At 35.0% G+C, this 18,509-nt stretch overlaps 2 protein-coding genes across 2 annotated transcripts; one reads left to right on the top strand and one right to left on the bottom strand.

Moving 5' to 3' along the window:
* The first annotated feature begins 2,829 nt into the window (after window positions 1-2,829).
* LOC125811663 (diacylglycerol O-acyltransferase 1A-like) lies at window positions 2,830-11,420 on the top strand. Its single transcript, XM_049491188.1, has 16 exons — window positions 2,830-3,367; window positions 4,858-4,938; window positions 5,723-5,796; window positions 5,879-5,954; window positions 6,165-6,232; window positions 7,010-7,133; window positions 7,319-7,405; window positions 8,112-8,213; window positions 8,297-8,433; window positions 9,125-9,206; window positions 9,315-9,335; window positions 9,530-9,592; window positions 10,549-10,596; window positions 10,716-10,778; window positions 10,899-10,952; window positions 11,046-11,420. Exons 1-16 carry the CDS (start codon window positions 2,984-2,986, stop codon window positions 11,148-11,150), a joined length of 1,569 nt encoding a protein of 522 aa, XP_049347145.1. The 5' UTR covers window positions 2,830-2,983; the 3' UTR covers window positions 11,151-11,420.
* Window positions 11,421-13,464: 2,044 nt separating this feature from the next.
* LOC125811834 (IQ domain-containing protein IQM1) lies at window positions 13,465-17,425 on the bottom strand. The gene is made up of 7 exons (XM_049491386.1): window positions 17,343-17,425; window positions 15,918-16,315; window positions 15,157-15,337; window positions 14,959-15,047; window positions 14,770-14,857; window positions 14,332-14,664; window positions 13,465-14,236 (listed from the first exon to the last, which is right to left on the bottom strand). Exons 2-7 carry the CDS (start codon window positions 16,271-16,273, stop codon window positions 13,793-13,795), a joined length of 1,491 nt encoding a protein of 496 aa, XP_049347343.1. The 5' UTR covers window positions 16,274-16,315; window positions 17,343-17,425; the 3' UTR covers window positions 13,465-13,792.
* Window positions 17,426-18,509: the final 1,084 nt, after the last annotated feature.

Raw genomic sequence — 18,509 nt, 5'->3', positions numbered from 1 at the left:
TGGGCCTTAGTTTAGGTTTGACTAGGGCTAGCCTTAGAAATACATGATTCGGATCCGTTAGGCCTTAGTTTTGCCCCGACGCCGCTCGGCCGGCTTAGATCCATGTAGACTGGTGTAGCAGATTTGAGCCTGATAGTTTGGGCCTTAGCTAGGCGATACGTTTGCTCCGATGATAGTTATCCTTATTTCCTCGATGTTACAGCTTCAAGAGTTACGTCGACGACACTAGTTCTGTTTCGCGATTTGAATTTGATTTTCGATTCGGTTCCAAGGACTTACATTGATTGGCTAGGTGTGGACGGTGATCCACGGACATTTATGAGAATAGATCGATTGAGACTCTTTCAACAGTTACATTAGCACTTTTATAGAGCATCCGGTTAGAGTTTCGGCCTCTATTGCCCAGATACTTATATAGAGCATCCGGTTAGAGTTTTGGCCTCTATTGCCCAGATACTTATATAAAGCATCCGGTTAGAGTTCCGGCCTTTATTGCCCAGATACTTATATAGAGCATCCGGTTAGAGTTTCGGCCTCTATTGCCCAGATACTTATATAGAGCATCCGGTTAGAGTTCCGACCTGTATTGCCCAGCTACTTATATAGAGCATCCGATTAGAGTTCCGGCCTCAGATACTTGATACTTGTGATTGGTTACTTAGGTACTTCTGGTGAGCATCCGGTTTGAGGTCCGGCATCTGTACTGTCAGATTTTACTAATTGGTGTTGTGGTTCTGATTCGTGTTCTCCGTTCTTGGGTTCCCATATGCAATTCTCTTTAGTTATAGTTATTCTGTGTACTCGTCGGGCTTATGGGGGTTCGTTTGGGTTTTTATTTAACTTGCGCACGAGTGTACCTTCTGGGCTTATGGGGGTCCAGTTAGGTGTAGTTAGCTTATAGATTGCTTCAGTTAGTTCTTTCTACACTCGTGTGCATTCCATTGTTAGTTAGATTTTCGTTCTTGACTTCGATTTGTGTTATTCCTTCTGTTCACACTGCCTTTACTTTTCAAGTTCAATCGGCATATGATGCCTACTGGGTACCTGTTGTTTTGGTACTCATGCTACGCTCTGCATCTATTTCGTGATGCATGTCCGGGCACTAGTAGTTAGCGTTGATTGAGCTTGGAGCAGACTGATCCAGAGACGGGAGTGAGCACACGGCGTTTTGTACTATTTCAGTCTCCATCTGTATATATAGACTTGTCTTTTACCTTCCGAGACAGTCCAATCTCTATTGTCCACTTTTGGGACTTGTACTCTTTTTGTAGTAGCTCTGTACTAGTGACTTCCAGGTTCTGGTTGGGATCTTTATTTGTATATATGTTTTGCTTCTGCCTGTTTATATTGTTATTTGTCTACTCTTGTTTAGTTTCTACCCTCAGACCCATTACTTGTTGTTCCGGGTTACGGGTTGGCTTACCTGCTAGTGAGTTATAGTAGGTTTCATCATGACTTGAGAAATCAGGTCGTGACAATAAGGAAAAAGAAGAATTCTGCTTTGTTTGGATGGTTGTTACGTATTATTTCATAATGTATTACATTGTATTTTATTGTGTTATATTACATCATATTGTATTGTTTTAATGAATACAATGTTTGGATAAATTGTATCGTTCTCCGTCGTTACATAATGTCACATATCCATAATTTAAATGATAAACCTATAAGAAATATAGGGTAAGATAGATACTATGAAAACGTAGGATAAATGATGAAATATGATGATTAAGGAAACAACGCGATCAACCCAAATCAATCGTTACATAAAATAAGTCTTTTCGTCGTTACCTAAACTATGCAATAGAATAAAATTTAAATAACAATCAAAATAAACATTATATTTAAATTAACCATACAATACATTACAACGGTCAACGAGTAGCAACCATCAAAACAAGGTGTGAAGGAAGAAAGGGTTTTCGGAAGAATGTAACGACGGAAAACAATACAATTTATTCAAAGTTTCAAACGTTATATTCATTAAAATAATAAAATATGATACAACACAATATGTATATATTATCATTTTATAGCAACTTTCACATATAGCCACTAAAAAATAGTCTAATTACTCTTCATAACTATAGTTTGATAGTTACAATTCATAGGTACATGTTACAGGGAGGAGAGAGTCGAGTGAGACTGGGAGAGAGAGGAGAGAGGCGAGAGAGAGAGGGGAAAGAGTGGGAGAGAGGTGAATTGTATATGTATATCGGTTAGATAATTGTATATTAGACATATGTATTTGTATACATGGCAAGAGAGATTGGGAGAGGGATGAGAGATGCGAGCAAGAGAGGGCAAAGAGTGGGAGAGAGGTGAATTGTATATGTATATCGGTTAGATAATTGTATATCATACATATGCATTTGTATATATGGCAAGCGAGATTGGGAGAGGGAGGAGAGAGGCGAGTGAGAGAGGGCAGAGAGTGGGAGAGAGGTAAATTGTATATGTATATCGGTTAGATAATTGTATATTATACATATGTATTTGTATATTCTGACGAATTATACATATACAAACGTGACTAATTATACAAACTCGAAGTCAGCCCACGTAATTAATGTATAATGGTAGTTACGAATGATAATTATAACAAACTATAACTATAATGAGTAATTAAATAGTATAAATTTATTTAACTGCGTAATTTCCTTTTTATATATTATAAAATAATAGTAGTCATCCTTCCTTTAAAAAGATATCGTGAACAGTCGCGGATAATCACGAGATACTGTTCTGGAATTCGTCATAAGAAACTTCTAAACGGCTTTAGTGTGAATTCAGCAAACAAACAAATTTCTACTTCAAATCTCAATTTTCATGGCGGCGGGAAGCTCCATACGTATTTTCCTTAATTGTATACTTCAACAATTGCCTATATAGAATCAATTCGGTACGTTCACGTTCTACTCCATTTTTTGGCTTCCAATTTCAACTTGATCATTACTTTCTAGTGAATCCTAGAATTGAACCGATGACGATCAATCCGGACAGTATTACATCGTCGAGCGACGACAACCACAACAACAACAACCTCCGAAGGCGGCGTGGAAGTGGCGGCGGTGGTGATAAATCTGTGGATGATGTGACGGAGTTGGATTCGAGCTCTGTGGATGCTTCGAGTAGCTCGGATGATTTAACGAGTGACGTAAGGGATGGAAGTGGAAACGGAGGATTGGATAAGGTGAGTGAGGCTGTGAGTACGACGGTTGGGAAGATCAGTGATGGAGATGGAGTTCAGGAGGAGCAGAGGAAAGCGAATGAAACGACGCCGTTGAAGTATGTTTATAGAGCGTCGGCGCCGGCTCACCGGCGGAACAAGGAAAGTCCTCTTAGTTCTGCCGCTATTTTCAAACAGGTATGCTCTTCTTCTTACTGTTTTGACTTGGTTTTCGGTATTACTGTAAGTTCTGAATTTGAGGTACTTATTAATCGTTTTGTTTTGTTCATTACACCACTCGCTTAGCAAGGATTCAGAACTTTTTAGCTAGTGTGATTGGTTGCTGAGGCAGATTCATTATTTAAATTTTATGCATTCAAACTCAGACATACTATTTGTTGTGATTTTAATCATTTTACGCATAAATTTATGCATTTGCACCGACAGTAGTGCTTGAACACTCCGTTGTTGATTAGCATTTTGAGCTACAGAAAAAAGTTGGTCTTCTGTTCAGCAGACCTTGTTGTTTTTTAACCTCAGCACCAAAATTCTTTAAGAATATGTTCCTAATTCTAAATAAAATTTGTGTTAGGTTCTAGTAAGTATTGAGTACAATTATGTCCAACAGAATCCATTAATCCAACTAGAAAACATTGCAAAGATGAAACTTTTGCCCAAGGGGCCTAGTGGATAGTGGTCAATGAAGTTGTTGAGAACCCTGTGGTCTCATGTTCAATTCAGTGGAAACAAAAAATACTAGGTGATTTTTCCCATTTGTTCTAGCCTTGGTGGACAGAGTTACTTGTTTCATGGTGCTGGTGGGAGGTGGCAGGTATCACGTGGACTTAATCGAGGTGCGCCAAAGTTGGCTCGGTCACCACGGTCATAAAAAAACCTTTTGCACAAATGGCAATAATTTTGTTTTTACTTACACATGTACTTCAAGCAATAAGTGCCTCCATATTAGTTGGAAACTTAGGCTGGTATCAGTAGGCTTGCTATTGCTGAAAGCTGCAAACTACCTTGAGTATACTCAATTTGATCTCATAAGCAAGGACTTTAAATTAAAATCTCAGGAACCTATATTTTGTTCTTGGTTTTTTGTTTAAGTTCTTTTGGGTGCAAAAAGATTACTCTAGGAGTACCAAAATGGCATGCCAGTTGCCGGCTTTCCGCCAGTGAGCATCTTACCAGCAGCTATTGTTACCTTCAGCAGAGAGCAAATAAGTTTTGTTAAGAGGGTCATGAGTCATGACCCTGTATGATGGAGGAAGATGCTATTTATGATGAAGCCTGGTCGCTATGATTTTGAGGACAAGATATGTGGAATAGACGATGAGTGAATGCGATGTTTGGTTTGATCAAAATAGAAGCTTTTGCTGGCTGTTGATTTATAAAATCGTATTCCTATTGTATTGTGCTTGATTTATGCATGGAAAAACAGTAGGTAGACAATAATAGATTTAGCATATACTGTTTTAATTGCATTATCAGCATTCACTACTGTTTCATAAACTAACCAAGGCAGTGGAAGTTGACAATTTCTGGTGTAAAGAATCTCAAATTCACATTATTTGGATTGCAAATCAGGTGTCTTATGAGTGATATCTAGCATAATTAGCCTGAATTCCCTGTAATTAAGTGGCTGTAGAGCGATTTTCTAATTTAGTTGGTGCATCTTGTTGTAGAGTCATGCTGGCCTACTCAATCTCTGTATAGTGGTGCTTATAGCCGTAAACAGCAGGCTGATTATTGAGAATTTGATGAAGGTACGTATCTTTTTCTAATGTCAGTTCTCTGTTCCAGTTGGCTAGATAGTTGAAATCTTCCCAATGTATGCGTCATCTTTATTGACATCAAAGAATCACTCTTAGGGGTAACAATGTGGCTGGCCAAACAAAGTGAATAGCTTAGAATTGTAATGTTTTTATTTTTTAAGAAAACAATAGAAAGAAATCATAGGTATGTTCCCTGAGGCCCTACGTGTTGAGTTGTCATTGCATGTTGATGAATATGTATTTGATTAAACATTTAAGAGGAACCCATATCATGTTTTGAAGATGCTATGTTCATGGAAGTTTTGGGAGTATTTCCACCCTTAAATCTACTGGGAAATATGAAATTTGATAAACTTGCAGCTTCACCTTCTTTCCAAAGTGCTATGCTGTTGCTAGAAGATTATGGTCTCAAAATCCAAATAGTTACCATGGAAATCTGGAAAGGGGATGGGGACAATGGGTTTCGGAAGAACCTGAGGGATTAATGAGAACTTGTGAATTGCAATTAGAATCACAAATTTTTAGGGATTTTTGAAAAATTGAAAAATGCCAGAAAAGTTTTGCGGGGGAGGGGGAGAGGAACAAGGTGAAACGACATATTCTCATGGGGAAAAGCACAGTGTGACGGTTGAAGCCTCATCCTGTCTGAACTTGCCCCATTGCTCTCTCTAATCCCTGTAACGTTTTAGCAGCATAGGATTATAAGATATAACTGTATTTCAGAGGGTTCTTAGTATTCATGTTGCACATGACAATCTCTTGACTACTATTGCAGTATGGCTTGTTAATTGGGTCAGGCTTCTGGAGTAGTTCAACATCAGTAAGAGATTGGCCACTTCTGATGTGCTGGTAGTGTTTTTAAGGCCTTTCTTAATCTGGGTTTTATGCTGACTTGAGAAATAAGACATTGAAGTTTTTTATGTGCTTGCAGTCTTAGCCTTCCAATTTTCCCTCTTGCTGCTTTTCTTGTCGAGAAAATGGCACAGAAGAAGTATATGACTGAACATGTAAGTCAGAATAACCTCTTCATTCTTCCCTTCCTCTTTTTGTTAATTCTTCCATATCAATGAAATGTGACTGCTCAGACATGGAATAGTCACAGTGTTCAAGAAGGTATACACCAGAATAATTCTGGCTCTCGTGACTAGTCTGAACTCGTGTTACCTTTATTGTTTGACTTCAAGTTTAGCCAGTAACTTTTCTAACTGATCCCGCAGGTAGTTGTCACTCTTCACATAGTTATAACGACAGCTTCCATTTTGTATCCAGTTTTGGTCATCCTCAGGTTTGTTCTCATACTGTGGTCATGAAACTTTGATATATACATCCTCCTAAGAAGGTGCTAAGTGAGCCTTCACTGGCGGGATGTCTCTCTGTGTGTGTGTTGTAAAATTGAGGTGATGTTATGGTAGAACTGGTGAATTTAGATGTCAAAGGTGCACTGTTATCTGGGTTTTAGTAGTCGTGCTTATGAACTAATTTTAATTTCCAAGTTGGATTTTTGGTGAAGAGATCATCTGTAAACATTAACCTGTTGCATTTTTGGATTGTAAGGGAACTTTATGGATGAAATAGATTAAAAAATTAGAGAAGTAGTAAAAGAAAATTAGTCATTGATCTGAATTAGAAATTTGTTGCATGCCACTATGTCCATATGGACAAGGGAACAAGTGAAACATTGCTAATTCAGAGTTTAAAGCCATATTTGAACTTAAATTCACATGGTTTATACTTCATCTATTTCAACGAATTGCAGTTTTTATTCTTTCGTCCATATAAGGATTGTTTATGTAGAATTATTATTTGTGCACTACGTGTATATGTTTTTATTTTTTCTTCATTGCTCTTTTCTTCTCTATAGATAGTGGTTGCCTAAAGTCTGATAGATGGTTCTTTTCTACGCCTTTTGCCTTTGATTACACTGGGTCGGATAGCTGCTTGTTCAAACTTTGTAGAAATTTAAATTGCGAGGAGAGAATCTTCAATTATGTTTGCAATCTCTATTTTCTTGCTCATGTACATTGAAAAAACTAGTGAGTCAGAGGTATTTTCAATTTCACAGGTGTGATTCTGCTTTTCTATCGGGTGGCACACTGATGATGTTTGCTTGCATTGTGTGGATGAAACTGGTTTCTTATGCACATACAAATTATGATATGAGACAGCTTGCAAAGTCTGTGGATGAGGTATGACTAGTTTATTTCTTTGTCATGGATCCACCCACATCTGATCTTGATCAAGGCTTCTCCTGAAAATTTTCTAGACAAACCAACTTTTCTATTTAAGCTTCGGTACTCTTTCTGGAATTTTGCTCATCTGAGATGATGTTCCAAATATGGAGTCTCTCAGTTAAGTTTTTAAATGTTTTCAGGGTGAAAATTCCGAAATCAACTACTCTTACAATGTTAGTTTCAAGAGTTTGGCTTACTTCATGGTTGCTCCAACTTTATGCTATCAGGTAGGATCAGTTGACCTTTCCGAAGTTGTCAGCGATTTCATTCCTTGGTAGAGTACTTACTGTACGTGCATTACAGCATCTGATGTTTCTCTAGATTCACCAAGATTTAATTTAGATAACAAAGTCGAGCAATTTAGTTTGATTTTTGAAAAATTCCATGATCTTTTGTTTCCTGCCAAGTCTGCACAAATTTAAAGAGATTGTAGGTCTTTGATACTACTACCTTCTGTGTGATTTTATTGCCAAGCATGTCCTTGCCTGAAGTATTCATATGCATGTTAAATGGTGAAGCAATTGGACGTATTTAAAATTTTAATTTATGCGAAAAAGATTAAATTGGAGGCATCAAATATTGATATGGCCGTTGGCCAATTTTTTTTTAGTCAAGTGCTGATATTATTTTGGAGTAGTACTTGTATTATTGCGAACATGTGCAAATCCTACTTACGTTTGGAAGTACTTGTATTGCATACTGTATAATACTTGAATGTGGTGTGGGCAGATTCAATGGGGCTACAGTTGGTGAATACTACAACTGAGGCCCATCCGGTCCTTTTCCCCGTGGATTATAGTCAAATTCCTTTCATAGTAATAGGAAATCAATATCATCAGTCGTCTAAAAATGAAAATTTTGTGAACTTTTTTACGAACTCTCTCTTACTATTTGTTCCACCAACTCATTAGTTGTTTATTCTGTTATCTGAAGCTTAGCTATCCTCGCTCTGCATCCATTCGGAAGGGTTGGCTGGCCCGCCAACTCATCAAGCTGGTAATTTTTACAGGATTAATGGGATTTATCATTGAGCAGGTAAGTTCTCTTGAGCTTGACAGTTCAACATGCCTACACCCCTGTCAAAGTAAAGTATACTAACCTTGGGCATCTTAATACAGTATATTAACCCGATTGTGCGAAGCTCACAACATCCATTTGAAGGAAACCTTTTATACGCCATCGAGAGGGTATTGAAGCTTTCAGTTCCAATTTTATATGTCTGGCTCTGCATGTTCTACAGCCTCTTTCATCTTTGGTATGTCCTCTAAATTTGATTTATAAATTTAGTATGCTTATGAATTTTATTTGTAGTTCATTGTCTTTCTTCCCATTTTGTTTGATGTTCCAATCTTAGTTGCAAGGTTTTTATACTGTATACTAAAACAAGTGTTAGGAAACATTCTTACTGTGTATTTGTCATCATGCTTTCCATTTTTTTTATATGTTTAACTAAACTGTTCTGTGTCACTTATTAACCATGTAAAGTACAAATCACATTATACTTTAAACTGGATTATCTAACTGCCACGAGTACTGAGTTGAGGGGGCTAAAAACTGAAGAACCAGAAGGTGCAAAATTGGAGGTGCTTAATGAATCTGAATGGTTTTAATTCAGTAAAATTATATTCCTCCTTGATATATCTATCCAAAGACCAACACATAGGTAGCACCTGTTAAATGCTGGAGATGGAATTTGATTGAGTGTACTGCAAGACTATTGTGTTAGATTATGAAAAGCTTCACATTTCAAGATGAAACGCCAGGGACTTTTTTTGTTTTATCTGAAAAACTAGAAAAATATGGATTATTTTCATATATGGATTATGTGTTCTAGCACTGCAACAGAATGAGTTCTATTTACATAATACGTCTCTTTGTAGGCTAAATACACTTGTGGAACTTACTGGAACGAAATAGTTATATTTACATAATACATCTCTCTGTAGGCTAAATATACTTGCGGAAATTCTGCGATTTGGGGATCGTGAGTTCTACAAAGATTGGTGGAATGCAAAAACAATTGATGAGGTAGATTAAAACATCAAACTGTCTTGTTCTTTTTGCTTCTTCATCCCAACAATTTCAGAGCTTGCTAGAGTTTCTCATTTATTTCTTTTTTGTGGCTGCTGTTATCAGTATTGGAGACTTTGGAATATGGTATGCACTTCTACCTTCTTTTTATGTCATTGCCGATTCTTATGCATGCAAAAAATGTGTTTGTCTTCATTACCTAGAAGTGGAACTTTCAGAAGACTATTAATATCTTTGTATGCACTTGTTTCGGTCTAGTTTGGTCTTTGTCGAACATTTTTTTGGACATTAAGTAACCCAAATGTTGGTGACAACTGCAGCCTGTACATAAGTGGATGGTTCGCCACATTTATTTTCCATGCTTAGGGAATGGCATACCTAAGGTACTTTCGGAGTTCTCTCGTCCTAGATTCTAATTTATTTTTGAGCTATCTTCTGTCTGCTTAATTTCTAATCTTTTGTGCGCTATTACAACAACAACATACCAAGTATAATCCCACAGGTTGGGTTTGGGGAGGGATGTACACAGACCTTACCCCTAATTCATTTGGGTAGAGAGGTTATTTCTTATAGATCCTCGGCTCGAGAACATGTTTGAAAGAAGTGCAAGAGTAAAAAGCAATGATGAAAATAATGAAGAAAGAAAAGTAGCGACAGTAAAATGGTGTAGATACCCAAAGTAAATGAAACAATTGTGAATTTGTGATAGTAAAATTGAAGGATAAGATAATTTATCCTTTGTAAGCTGAGGTTAAAGTTTTACACAAAAATACTGCTTCTCTTCTTTTTTATCTGATAGAAGGTAAATACAAACATACTGCTCTTAACCATAGCACTTATTAATATTGAAAAAAAGAAAAGAAAAAAAGACAACAAGGGATATGCACGCTTACATATTGAAGAAACAAGCTTTGATGTGATTTTCAACACTTCAACTTTAGTGGTCTTGCTAGATAACGAAATGCTCTTCAAAGTAGAGCATATAAGCTATTCGGACAGATAAGCTTTTGTGCGCTATTAGTATCTTAATATACACTAGACATGGATGAAAGTTTTTTTCTATTTGATGAAAGGTTAAAGTGCTATTAGTATTTGACAGAGAACAGTGTAATATACTATCAAATAAGTGCCTTTTGGGTCCACACATTTTACTTCATATCTTTCACATCATTATTTTTATTTGTCAGTTTAGTATGCCTAGTATTAAGCGCTATAGTCACTGCTTCAGATGTTTTTTCCACTTTCTACTTTACAGAAGTTTTGGCCTTGCTATTTGTATACTAGATCTTATTTTATGATCTATTAAATTAGCTTTATTACCACTTGATTCTTGCTCCAGGGAGTTGCAATGGTGATCTCTTTCTTTATATCTGCTGTTTTCCATGAGGTATGTGGTTTCCGTTCCTTTCCCCAGATGTGCGGGTATATAATCTTTTAAGAACAAACAACAACTACGCCTCAACAAAATGACTGGCTTTAGATAACATGTGGTGTTGTTGTCTTCAGCTATGTATTGCTGTTCCTTGTCGGCTATTCAAGTTTTGGGCGTTCCTTGGAATCATGTTTCAGGTATATATTCAGGGATAAGAAACGAGCTCTAGTCATAAAATAGTGACACTGGAGTGAAGTCTTATGTATCTTCATTGACAGTATGAATATTGACATGTAGTGATGTTTCTCTCTGAGCAGATTCCCTTGGTCATACTCACGAACTTCCTGCAAAACAAGTTCAAAAACTCGAATGTATGTCTTTCCGCCTTGTTTTCATAAGCTTAAGATGATTTATTCTCTTTTTCGTGGGCATATCCATTGACAGTACGCGACAACTTTTTTCAGGTGGGCAACATGACATTCTGGTGTTTTTTCTGCATTGTTGGTCAACCAATGTGTGTGCTTCTGTACTACCATGATGTGATGAATAGAAATGGTAGTTCAAGTTAAAGCTTCATCGTCGATCATTTTGTTGGACCGTGACTCCGAGTGAGTGTTGCAGCTTTGAACAGTCCAAGTGGTAAGCCATAAGTCTGCAATTACAAGGAATTCCTGATGTTTTACTTATATGCTGAAATGGAGAAATTTCTGTTTTAAATTTGACTCAAAAGGGGATTGAACAGAATTGTTGCTTTGTATTATATCTTTCATTTAATATTAAAGAAATGTACATTATTATTTGTTGAGGTAAAATGTAATAAGTTCAAATTAGTTAGTGTTTTAATTTCGAATTTTCCCTATTTCCTATTTCACATGCAATATTGTTATACATTACAACGTTGTTTGAACAAATGTTTTTATAACTAATTAACATGCAAAGGTTTCGATTTAAAAAAAAAACAATGAAATTGCCTTCTCCAAGTCCAAATTATGTCAAATTTACTAATAATTTTTTATTATTTTTTCATGTAAGAAATCAATAATCATTTTCATAGATCTCTTCTTTAATTCAAATCGCAAGAGTCTAATGAAAGAAGAGATCTATAAGATCATTTCCACTCAAATCTTATTTGGCTAGCTTGCATTAATCACTGATCCTAGTTTCATAAATACACTTGTTGGTTTTTAGCTCCATTAATTGAAAAATAACTATTATTACGGTGTTTCAAATGAAGATACTATGGAATTTCATTTGTAAATTTATATCTTTGACAATGATCATCTTCTAAAGATATGATCTAATAGTAATTGTGAATGAGTAATTAGGGAGTGGAAAGTAAAGAGATAGCGAGACTGATCGCAATTTGAGGAACAAGTTGTCTTCCTTTCATTTTTATTATGGAAAGTAAAAGTCTTTTTGTTTAGTACTAAATCGTTTCACAGCTCGCAATGCTTGCATTTTTCACTTATTGAGAAGTTTTGTTCAAAAATCTCGTCCGAGAACTTATATAAAGAAGGACTACTCGCGGGGCAACGATTCTTCCATACTAACTTAATTGTTCGACGCTGCTAATTTTGTGCTATTTTTTCGATTTAACCTCCTTGTCCACCTTGTAAGTACCGCTATTACAACAAACGTGACCAAAAGTGACAAAACAATTGAATAATAACCTCCTAGATAACTCAAAACTAATTCCACATTAGAAAATAAACACAATTGGTGGAAGAAATAAAAAAAAATTATGTTAATGAAAATGGAAGACTTAAGATCCAATTTTTATAAAGAGTCAAGAATACAGTTAGCGAATTTCACTTATATTGCTAGTGGAACTAATGTCAACCCAACTACTTCATATGTATATAACAACATTAACAAAATGGAGATGTTCAAAGAAGTAAAATTCAAGAAATCAAAGTCAACTTCAAATTAGTGGAGTCCATTGTTGAAACTGGTGATAATTAAAGAAAAATGCACGCAAGGACTTTTTTTTCATTTTCGGGGCTCGAACTCGAGATCTCTAATTAATAAGGATGAAGGGATTCCAACCATTCAACAAGGTAATGAAAATTAAGAGCCTTTAATTATTGATATTGTTCAAGAGTTAAACCATTATATTTATAAAATTATATATATATATTTGAGTTGTGACTTGCTTTTCATTCAAAGTTATTAAGTCAAAATTATAAAATAAATAAAAATAAAAAATAAAAGAGGATGTGTTCTTGACTAGATTGGTCCACTTTTTGACTGGAATGGTCCTAAGTGAAACAAGAAAATTAAAAGTGTTATTCAGGGTAGGTAGGAATCATGGTTAGGACTGAGGAATTTTAAATGTGATGTATAGAGTTTGACACATTTCCGATATTAATAGGTCGGAAAATAAAGTGTTACAGGTTTTGAATACAGTCAATCCTAACTAGTTTGAAATTCAACGCGATTGATTGATTGACTTTTTAGGTTAGTTGGTTGGCATTATTTATGGTGTTTAAGTAGAATAGGAAGAAAGATAATACAACACTTGAAAACTTTGGTTCTTTATATTTTTAGAGTCAAAGAAAATTAACAAAGTGGTCGAAAATAAATGAATAACGAAAAAAGGACCAAAAATATCCGTGAACTATTGAAAATATAACAAAATTGTCCTCCGTTTGTTTTTTTATGCAAATTCACCCTTGTTGTTGCTTTGTAAAGATAAATAACAACAACAAATTCAATGTAATCCACAAGTGAAGACTGTAGGGTATAGAGGCACTTGTTTCTGATTGACGGTCAACAACCTTCCTCCTTTATTCAAGCCTGAGACCAGCAATGTGAACGAGCTTAAACAAGTTTAATTTACAAGATTTGGACATAGAAACTTTGCTATATACTGATAAAGAGCTATCAATTCAACTTCAATTCATTGATGCTAAAAAAAATATGAAAAAATTGTACAAATGTTAATCAAAGCCATCCTTCAAAACTTTGATAAAAGATGATTAATTAGGCTAAATGAAGCCATCTTGTACAAATAAATCAAACATGAATGAACGAATAAATAACGATTTTAGTTAGTTTGTTGCAGCTACTTCTCCGTCTGTAGTCAGAGGTCATGATACTATAAACGAACAAATGAATGTGACTCATGGTCCTGATCGAGCTAAAGAGATGGGTCGGATACTGAAACCTGCTTTCGAGGCATCATCAGCTGGTGCAAATGTAAAATGTTGCTTTAGTTAGCTGCTGCAATAGGTGTCCTTGGACTAGGAAGTCCCATATATGCAATCCTAGGAGAAAGACGAATCTTCGGGCTTGGTCTTGGTGAGGGGATCGGGCCATACATGTTGAAACCTCCGTTAGCAACACGAGGTGACAAGTTAACTTGTTCAAGTGCTCGGAACTGTAGCTCTGTTGGATATTCCCTAACACAGCCAATACGAGGTCCGTTTCCTGTTGACCATTTTCGAGACAAACGTTTAGCAAAGCTAAACGATGTGTCTTCTTGTTTCTTGTTTTCGCGTTCATCATCAGTTGTAGTGACCTCTGCTTTCTCCCCTGTTCGATCATTTGCATCAGAAGTACTTCTCTTAGGTGATTCTTTAGTAATGAGTGGTTGGTGATTCGAGCCCTCGTTGTTAACTCTAAACAAATGATCATCATCGTCAACAGAACATCTCTGAAACGAAAAAAAATATCATCTTTGTCAGCAAATGTGTTTCTGTTCAGACATTTCATTACTATATAACATTTTACGCCACGAGGATGCATTACCTTAACGTTTGTAAGATCTACGCTATGCTCCTCGAGGAAACTAATGAATTCCCGGAAGTTCTCTTCTGTGGGGTGATAGTGTCCACTGTATGGCCAAATAGCCTTCAAAACACCATCATGAGCGACGAGTCTACCAGCAGCAGTGGTTGCACCACCCGATAGAAAACTCGAGTGTTGAAACACACCTTTTTTCTTTTTTCCTACATACAATGTTCTTGTTGTGCTAAGAACAAAGATCCATTTTGAACCCTCTACTGTCTCCACAAAGACACCGTTTTGTTTATAGACAAGTTTCCCGTCCTGAATAACTACTTCATACGATTCACGTTCTTTCTGAAACAGTAAAAGAACAATCATAAGATTCAATTATGTCGTAAAATGGATCATTTCACTGTTCTTATCATTTTTTATGATGAAAATCGCAGAATTTGGACTTACCGGTCCAAGATACTTGATGCATTGATGCTGCAGATTGGTCCTAGGACACTTCTCGAGATTTATTTCTTTTCCGTCTCCAACATCCAACCTACAATGAGAAATTGACAACGTAAAATGTCAGGTATGTTATATTTTAACTTACGGATACATCTACTAGACGTATTCAAAATCTTGAAACAAAACACTCACCAGTAGAAGAAAGGTTGAGAGCTTTCACTTCCGAACCATATATCGTAGTAGAAGTGTAAGTTGTGACCATACCGGTGTCGTGGATCAATCTACACAACATCAGAAGAAATAAACAATCAGTTTCGTGATCATCGGAACTCTTTCAAGAATAAAGTGACTGAAATAATTCAAGATTTCGAAAAAAATTCAAGAACTTACAGCTTCTAGCCAATGCTGCAGGGCAAGTTTTTGAGCTTTTTCATCTTTTGACAATCCTTTACCAACTTTAGCAGCTCGTGTACGTGCTCTAGCCCACCGCGATACAGCAGTTTCCGGTTTCTCCACGTTGAAGAACGAAACAGAACTCCGTTTGAGAGCTGCAAAATCCAAAGCCTTCCACCTAGACATACATATATAACACAATCACTTCAATAAACCGGACAATACAACAAAGACATATACAGTATAATCCCACAAGTAGGGTCGGGAAAAACCGGACAATACAACAACAACATATTCAGTGTAATCTCACAAGCTCAGTCAGGAAAAAATGGACAATACAATAGACACATCAAATCAAGATTCTATTTTTCAAAAATGTTAAGACCCCATAAACCAGACAATATAACAGAGACATTGCAAATCAAGATTCAGTTTTTCAAAAAAGTTAAGACCCCATAAACAGGACAATACAACGACAACATATCCAATGTAATCCCACGAGTTGGATAAGGAAAAAAACGGGCAATACAATAGACACATTAAATCAAGATTCGATTTTTCAAATAAGTTAAGACCCCATAAAACCAGACAATACAATCAAGATTCAATTTTTTCCAAAAAAGTTCAGACCACATATACCAAACAATACAACGACAACATATCCAATGTAATCCCACAAGTTAGGTCTATAAAAAAAAAACGAACAACACAATACAATAAAGACATTAAATCAAGATTCGATTTTTCAATCCACATACCATAGTTCTTCAACCACAACAGCACAATCTGCAAGATTTCTTCTTGTCCTATAACTCTTATACACTTTCTGAAGCTTAACAGCAGCAGCATCAAGCTCACTAACAGGTAGTGGAGAAAACAGAATCGAAGGCTCGGATAATGAAACTGTTGCTCTCGTCTTTTTTTCGTTCCATTCTGATATATCTAAGTCTTGAACCAGATTCTTGAATGATAGAGTTGTCTCTAACATCAGTTTCTTTGGATCACAGTTCCTTAAATTTATTGAATTCTTCCTTGTCATCTTATCGATTTCATTATTCGATTGTACTATAGTTTCCAAATGTGTTCCTTTAAAACTATTCGATCGAACAGTCATCTCCCAAGTTATTTTTAGCAAGATACTAAAAAGCCTTTTAACCTGCAAATTTGTTGGATAATTCCATTAAGCCAAACAAACAACAACAACAACAAACACATCTCGAGGTGGTAGACTGTACGCAGATCTTACCCCTACCTCACGGAGATAGAGAGACTGTTTCCAAAAGAAACTCAATTCAAGATCAAAGAAAGAACTACAACAACAATAACAACATACACATCTCGAGAGAATAGAGTGTACGCAGACCTTACCCCTACCTTATGGAGATAGAGAGACTGTTTCCAAAAAAACCTCGGTTCAAGATCAAAGAAAGAACTACAACAACAACATACACATCTCGAGAGGGTAGAACGTACGCAGACCTTACCCCTACCTCGTAAAGATAGAGAGACTGTTTCCAAAAGACCCTCGATTCAAGATCAAAGAATGAACTAAAAAGAAAAATATTACTCACAAATATAACTAAATCATCAATTCATCATCTACATATTTTCTCTTCCTAACACTACTTAGAATTTAAAAAAAAAACTTCAAATATTTCAAGTTCTTGAGCTAAATTATCAAACTTTTGGGCCTCTATGCAAAATTGAACAAAAACTTATCAGAGACGGATTCAGGATTTAAACTTAACATGTTCAAATCTTTAATATTCTTATCACTAAACTCATACTACAAAACTATATGTTAAAACCCATCTTTTTTTTTTGAAATTTTAGTAATTTCTTACATATATATTTATACTTTCGTATCGAAGTTACATCCGCTTCAGAAGCTTATCGAAACAGAGGCGGATGCATAACCAGTATTTTCGATACGAAACATAGATATATGTTTGAAAAAACATTAAAATTCTCTTGAGCTAAATTATCAAACTTTTGGTCAAAAACTTACAAAAGATTAAACTAAAGCCCATCCAAACATACCAAAACTCAGTATTTTCAATGCGAAACATACGTGTGAATTGTACCAAGAATGTGTTTAGTACTAAGAACCTTAAAACTCGAAAACAAAAAACAAGACTCCATGTCCTAAATTAACAAAAAAAGATTGGAAAAAAGTAAATTACCTGAAATATCTCAAAAAGTTGTAAAGATGAAAAAAAAAAATCCCTAACTTTTTTTTTCTTCAAATGAACTACAAAGATGTCTATGAATATGACTAACTATCTCATTTGATGTACTTTATATATGAAAAATGAAAAAAAATTAAAAGCGTGGATTTGTAGAAAATGAATATTTTTTTAAAAAAAATTGAGTCAAATAGTTCGTCTATATATGGAATAGCACGTGGAATGAAAAATTGTACAGTGAATTGCAGACAGCTAGCTAAGTTTACTGAGAATTTACTTGAATTATGAAACGCGTCGATAATAATATATTTAATGTAATCTAACAAATAAAGTGTAACAATAATAAAATATATACAAATCTTATTGTTATATTTGTGATTGTTTTTAATAGATCCTCGATACAAAAAAAAATAAAATTGAAATAGGTTGCAAGAAAAATATGACAGTGTAAGATAATTAGATATTCCCTTTGTCCCAATTTATATAATACACTTTTCATTTTAGTACCCTCGATTAAAAATATTTTTTAATGAAACAACATCAACGTTATACGCAATGGAATCTGGAGAGAAAGGGTGTACACAAATTTTACTTGTATCTTTATATGGTATTGTTTTCGATAAATCCTTGACTCAAAAGAATTTTTTTTAAAAATAAATTGTCACAAGAAAAATATGACCAGAAGATATTTTCTATGTCCCAATTTCTGTGTTAGTTCATTTATAAAAAATGTCACATTTTTATAATTATAAATAATTTAATTTTAATTTTAATTTTAAAATTCTTCTTTTAATTTATTCTTAATGAAACGATTTGTAATCTTACAAATATCTAAGATTTGTTAGGCCACAGTTTTTCTATGTTTTTTCTTTTCTCTTAAATTTTGTGTAAAATAAAATAGTGTCACATAAATTAAGATGGATAGAGTACAAAGCAAATGAAGAAAAAAAAAAAATTTAAAATCTTGAATGTGAATGGAAAAAATTTAAAACAAAAAGAAAATTTAGAATTTGTGGGTTGATTTTTATAACTTTCGTAATGTTCAAGTTTGAACCCCACGAACTAATATTTTGATCAATTCAAACATTTGGAAAATTTGAAAAACTTTACTTTTTTGTTTTGAAAAAGAAAAAAAAAACAGGAAAGTTTTTTGTCCTCCTTTGT

The sequence above is a fragment of the Solanum verrucosum genome, unplaced genomic scaffold, assembly GCF_900185275.1.
Source record: "Solanum verrucosum unplaced genomic scaffold, falcon-dt-bn FXZP01000238.1, whole genome shotgun sequence".
NCBI classification, from domain to species: domain Eukaryota; kingdom Viridiplantae; phylum Streptophyta; class Magnoliopsida; order Solanales; family Solanaceae; genus Solanum; species Solanum verrucosum.
The sequence above is the reverse complement of the archived record's forward strand: the minus strand, read 5'-3'. Positions and strand labels throughout refer to the sequence as shown.